The 6,752-nt window shown below is 26.8% G+C and overlaps 1 protein-coding gene across 1 annotated transcript; it reads right to left on the reverse strand.

Moving 5' to 3' along the window:
- Positions 1-356: 356 nt before the first annotated feature.
- LOC146993522 (uncharacterized) lies at positions 357-6,548 on the reverse strand. Its single transcript, XM_085827389.1, has 4 exons — positions 6,385-6,548; positions 6,193-6,305; positions 1,572-1,619; positions 357-499 (listed from the first exon to the last, which is right to left on the reverse strand). The coding sequence occupies exons 1-4, from the start codon at positions 6,546-6,548 to the stop codon at positions 357-359; spliced, it is 468 nt and encodes a 155-aa protein (XP_085683515.1).
- Positions 6,549-6,752: the final 204 nt, after the last annotated feature.

Raw genomic sequence — 6,752 nt, forward strand, 5'->3', positions numbered from 1 at the left:
ATATATTCATGGAAAAATTCTTAACATTCTCATACGCTTAAAAATGCATAAATCTTCAAGGGCACTACGAAAGAAATGGAGAAATTTAAATAGGTAAACAGTTGCATAATAGTATATTAATTATCTTTAAGCAACTAGGAAGAAAAGCAGTTTTCGTAATTAAGATGCATACCTTCTTCATATACTTTAATGGCGAATGCTACGAAAGCTTGAAGTAGTACTGCTGATTTTGACTCACAAGCATCTGTAGTATGCAGTAAACATTCGTACTTGCAACTCCTAAAATGAAAAGATATATTGGGAAAAGCTGAATATTTATAAATTTCAGTTCAAACCGTTAAAATTGAAACTAATACTTACTTGGGTATAAGACAATCCAAGGAAAGTGATTCATTAGACTTGTATGCGTTAATAACACGAAGAATTCCTGGGCAACATGTCTCAATCGCATTTGGATTTATAGTCTCAATGCATGAATCTAGCTTTTGAAATATGCTCGCTACAAATGCAGGGAGGAAAAAATGAATTCAGAAGCTTTTATTTTTAATATTTAACAGTAGTAAATAAAATATAGCTTTAGTTAAACTTATGCAATTTAATTCCTTTAAAGTAATCATATTAAACTGATGTATTAAGTTACATTTATTTTAATTCTCTAGCTCTAATTTTAACTTATTTTTATGCATATAATTTTCTCATATTAATATGGTATTTGAATTTATATCAAAATTTGTTTAATATGAGTTAAATTCTATTCAAACAGTTGCTTTTGATGTTATCATTAATTTGAAATTTTTTTGTCAATTTAAAATTACATTTTAAATTCTTAATTTAATATGTAAAAAATTACATATTAAATCCTTTTACCAATTAAAAAGTCAAGAAACAATTTTCATGGGTGACAGTGTTGATAGTGTAAACTAACTAAAGTTTTATACTAGACTGTCTTATGGAGATTGTTATCTTTATATTCTTTAAGAAAATAATGAAAGTCACAGTTTAATAATACATGATTTTAACATCTTAGCAAATGATGAGGTCGTCTTTCAAGAAGATAGCGTTATTGTACATATAGATAAAAAATTTTATGTTACTTTTCATTGTGTTTTAAGAGGAAGTGTTACTTCTAAAAATTTATGGGCACCCGCCTTCCAGAGCTACTCATTAATATGCACTTACTGAAATAATACTGCAATTATTGTGTACGGAAGAAACTTCTCAGAGACTGTTTACAGAACGTTTCTAAAAATAAAATTAATTGAGGCAGATGACGACTGTAGGCATCATTTCTGACTTTAAGTCAAACTTACGTATGCAGTGCTTTACCGAACACTCTACATTCTGTTAGCATAATTTTAATGAAAAACATATATTTATTACTCTCATTATTTAAACATTTTAGTGCACTATTTAAACATTTTTATACTATTTAAACATAGTATACATGTATTAGCGCGTAATTCCACCCTTAGCAATATTTTAAGAGAAAAAATAAATGCTTTTCCTTTTCAGTATAATGTTAAACACTCACATGATACAAAATATTAAATCTAAATGATGAAATCACTTACTTGGTAGAGCATATGGTGGAGTTTTAGAAAAATATGGAACATTCAGTGCTGTAAGAAATAAAATAACATTTTAGAAGTTAATTTAAATACACCTAAAGTTCTAAATAAAAATGGAGAAAGTAAGTATACATTAAAATATATGATATATGTATTCACTTACTTTTACTTTGAAACAAATTTTTTATTTACTCATTAGAGGAAATGAAAAGGAAGATTACTGTCAGAATAAGCACCTGATAGTTGTATTACACCTATCTGATATACCACAGTTACATATTAAAGATAAAAACAATCTAATATCTAATTTAATACTCGAAGTAGATAATAATTGAGCAGTCAGTTTTTTCATGAAAATAAATTACTAATTCAAATAATAATTTCTTGCAACTTCTTGAAATTTGATATGGAGATTGGTCAGAAGAAAAGTAATTAAAATTTATATCGATAAAATTTGCAAAGAATTATGAAAGTGGGTATTAAATGCGAGTACAGTAATCATCCGAAATACGTAAGTAATGTATTCCATAAATATTTAAGCGACTTTAAATTTACGTAAGTCAAGTTTGTAAAATGTTAATATTAACTTCTAACTTTTTAATATTAACAATTAAACCGCTATATTAAGTAAGAAACCACAATGTTAATTTTTATGGTGCTACTTTGGTAGACGGTTGCACGTATTTTGGCGATTTTTTGGCGATTTTTTTTGGCGAGCGATACGACTTTTGGTAAACCCATTGCTAGACAAGTTATTTATGGTAACCGATACTTTGTTGTCATTTTATTTTTAAAATAATGCGTTTTATTATGCATAAATTCCATGTTTTAAATATTATTTATGACTTCTAAATAATAAAAATAAATTTAATTTTGCATTTTTATTTTAAATAAAAATTTTATTGTTTATGATATTTTATGGAATTTTATGTTGTGAATGATGTAATGAATGACGTCACATTATTTTAAAAGTAAGTGGTTTTAATATATATAAATTTAATCTAATATTTTAAACATTATTTATGGCTGTTAAATATTAAAATACAATTTAATTTTACATTTTATAAATATGATTATATTATGAATGATTATTTAAATAATTTTAATTCTAGGCGTGATGTAATCAGCTTCCTGGTTGGTTACTGAATATTTCTGCATTACCGCGCCATTTTAAAATTTTATTATTCATCTCTTCGAATTCCTCAGATTTCAGAGCGAATGGATGTCTCCGTTGTTGTTATTGGTAATTACCAAGAATTATTGGTATCGGCATAAAAAAATTGTCGTTTGAGACCTTATTTTGGCCAACCTGGATTTCCTAATCAAAGATTTATTTATTGTTACAAGGGTCAGAGGAAATTTATTTAAAATTTTTGGAGGAAACCTCGCTAATTGCTTCTTCAATGAAGTGCGAGAGATGTGGATGTGAGATGAAGATTTTTTTTCGGTACTTATCAAAATACGACAGGTAAAATACTTTAAAAAAATGTAAGTACATATTTTTATTTTACTTTATAATTGTATACTTCAATTTTTATTAAAAAATTAATACATCGTTTTCTAAAATTCCTGAGATATTTATTGCCACATATGTTTTAATGTTAAATAATTATATCCTATAAAACTTATTTTAAAGTATTTGAATTTAACTAATATTTTAATTTTTTTAAACGTTGGCATGATGTTTTTAATTCGATATTCAATTTAAGTAATATTTTAATCCAATTAAATGTTGACGCAATGTTTTTATAGCGGTGTTTTTATTCTATTATATGAAAGTAATAATTTAACCTTACTTTAGCATTTTACACTCTTAGTAAATGTATTTATTTATATTTGCCAGCCATCTTAAAAAATAACAACGTTTTCAACAAAAAATTAATCCATTATTTTTAACGATATTTATTTTTTTAAAGTTTCGAATACTTTACTATGCGTGAAATACGTAAAAACAGCTTTTTACTTCCTTGTACGAAGTAAAAAGGAAGTATTGTAATCGCAAAAAGTTTCAGGCAGCATATTTCAACGAAAATATCCATTTTGACCGCTATCGAATGCAATTTAACGATGTTTTTGCGTGATATCTGTACGAGAGGACAGAATAAAAGACTCGTTTCCTCCAAAAAAATTATAAAACTGGTTTAAAATTAATTCTGAAGAGAATTTATCGTGGCGTCTGTACGAACGTATGTACGTACGTGTGTACGTACGTATCTCGCATAACTCAAAAACGAGTAGCCTCAGAAAGTTGAAATTTTGTATATAGGACTGCTATAACATGTAGATGTGCACCTCGTATTTTGGTTGCAATCGGCCGCACCAAACGTATATAAATACTATATTTATATACATATATCCCCTCTGTTACACGGCACAGTGATTTCAGTTTCTTTACTCTTATATGTTTGTAAATTGTACATTTTTTGCTTTAAAAATGATTGAATTATGTTGTTCTTATCTTCCGGTTAAGGTTTTTATGTCTTTCGGAATTCTGGAAGCAATATTTGTACAATTATCAACAATTTAAAAGCTGTTTAAGTGCGGTTAAGTTTTAAATAACATGGCGGGCATATTTGTTTACATTTGAAACAGCAGAATTGTAGATTTGTTGCCAATCTGGAGAAACTAAGCTTCGCAACAACAAAAATAACGCCTTCATTTATTATTGCGAATTAAATCATGCTTAATCCTTTCTGGAATTTTTTCGAGGAAATAAGTGTTTAAGATTTACTTCGTAATTTTTAATACAGATATTTTGAGTTTTTATGTATTTTTGCCTTGTCGCGAAGTGAGAACTGAATTAATTGAATGAGAAATACTAAATCGTCTGTGAAAAACTGTTTCTTTTCTGTTTTGTTTTCTTAATTTCTTTCATACATCGTTCTAGCTTTATTAACGTATTTGAATAGAACATGTGGCAACGATAAGATAATTCTTCAAATGATGTAAATTTTATGCATTCAGAGTAAACAAATATAGTGAATTTTAAAGAGTGCATTTATTCTATTGTGGTTTATGCGCTGTCGACGAAGTAGATTTTATTCAATCCAATCAATTTAAATGAAATTCAAGAAAAAAATGCGTATAATTTAATATTCCGTACAAGGAAGTCATGTGGTGTACATATCAGATTTTTTCAAGATGGCTGACGACTGTAAAAACCGCGCCAACAATTGCGCCAATGTAAATCGCCAAAAATCCGTGCAACCGTCTACCAAAGTAGTACAATTTTTATTATACGTATGTATGTATATATATTATTTATGTAGTATTATTTTATAAACGAAGCATCATTTGATTTCTCATTTCGATTCAATATTAAGGACAGATAGAATCAATATTATGGACAGATATAGACACACACACAGGGATTATCTATAACACAAAACTATTAATACCTCTAAGATTCATGAAATACATAAGTAATATGGGATCTTTACGAATGTTAGAATTTGCGCATGTGTTGACATAATTAGGTTTCACAAAACAAGAGCAATGCAAAGAACAAATGAGCAGTTTCATTTGAAAGTGTTTAAGTCCATTTTATATTATATGGATATAATTAAGGGTTTGTATTTGATTTGAAAAATATTGCTATATGTTAATACGTTTATTATATGTTTTCTAAATATTATATTGATTTTATTTTCTAATTTGATCGTTTTTATAGTTAACAAAACTTATACTTTTGAGGACTTAAATGGACTTAAATGGACCTCAAATGGGGGGGGGGGGACTGTTTATAAATAAAAAGCTCATAACAAATTGCATTCATTGTTGTCATTAACTAATTTGTTAAAAATTGACGTACGTAAATTAAATTCATAGTATACATGTTTTAAACGAGGAAATTTTCTCCAATTTTTTAACAAGTTGAAAAATCTCCAATTTTATTTTCTTGCATCAAATTATTTAACAATTATTTTCAAATTATTGTATATAATAACCCTCAGGTAACCTAGATTTTATACCTTTGCATACAATCCTATGCAACTGAACGTGCACAAAAAGTTATAACGACTAATAAATGCCGTTATGGAAAAATTCGCAAAAAAAAAAAAAAAATAAATAAATAAATAAATAAATAAAATAAAATAAAACTCGTTCGTACCTTGTGGAAAAAGTTTGTCCTGATAGATAGGACTATGCATAATCAATTATCTGTGAATAGGATATGCCTGCTTAGTAAAAATAAGTACATAGTTGTGGAGACAGCGTTATTTCAAGGGCAACTTTTTTTTCAGTTTTATTACAAGAATATGCTTCAAAATGCTCTGAAGTGCCTAAAAAATGCCCTAAAAAAACCCCAAAATATTCTAAAAATTAAAAAAATGCTTTAAAAAAAGAAAATGTTCAAAAACTGAAAAAAAATTAACATGTCATCAAAATCTTGGTCTTGTTTGTAACTATTTAAGTAATAAAATTTGAATATCGTAATCAAAGTAAATAATTTCTAGGAATATTTCTTGAATATAATATTAGTTTGTTTGCTGAAGTTAATATTAAATTTTTCCTGAAGTTAATATTAAAATTTTATAAAAATTCTCATTATAGTCTCAACAAAATTCACTTAAGTTATTTAGATGTTTTTTGGACATAATATTGAGGAAAAGTTTTTTCATACTTGAAAGTTTGTCATATGCTTCCTTTATACCAAAGATTAACTTTTCTATCCATATTCTAGCAGCTTCAGAGCACCGATAAATGCTTTTCTTAATGCAATGTTGCATACATTTCCTAGCAAAGATTATAACCTGATTAAAATATTTAGCAAAATATTTGTTAACTTTATTTGAAGAAAATTATATCAAGTTACCTTTTCTTTTGAAAAGGAAATGGCAAGCTTTCATCCCTAAGAACTTTTACTATTGCGTCAACTAATTGTCCGCAGCAGTCTTCTAAAATGTATCCATCTGATTGAAGGCATATGCTAATTTCTTTCAAAATAATAGCTAAAATGATAAAAGATAAATTACGCATCTGGAATTTAATTTAATTCTTTTAAATAAAATATTTAGTAAAACATTTGTAATCATAAAAACATTCCTAGAAGCGTTAAAAGTTTAAAAAATTTTAACTTCCATTTGCCAGACAACCGGAATTTTAACATATTTCACCAAATATATATTTTAAAACAATGATTCTAATTATCTTCTATGCCGTTATTTTGTTTTTAAAATCTGT

Source organism: Stegodyphus dumicola, chromosome 12, assembly GCF_044657685.1.
Source record: "Stegodyphus dumicola isolate Sdum_Otavi_A_Nest chromosome 12, ASM4465768v1".
In the NCBI taxonomy this organism is placed as follows: domain Eukaryota; kingdom Metazoa; phylum Arthropoda; class Arachnida; order Araneae; family Eresidae; genus Stegodyphus; species Stegodyphus dumicola.

What these genes read in the sequence shown, in the direction of transcription:
- LOC146993522 (XM_085827389.1), bottom strand. Translation starts at nt 6,548, where the DNA reads ATGCGTAATTTATCTTTTATCATTTTAGCTATTATTTTGAAAGAAATT. An exon ending in TTTCCTTTTCAAAAGAAAAG is followed by an intron (nt 6,306 to 6,384) that starts GTAACTTGATAT and finishes AATCTTTGCTAG; the next exon opens with GAAATGTATGCAACATTGCA. An exon ending in AGCATATGACAAACTTTCAA is followed by an intron (nt 1,620 to 6,192) that starts GTATGAAAAAAC and finishes TATTTCTTACAG; the next exon opens with CACTGAATGTTCCATATTTT.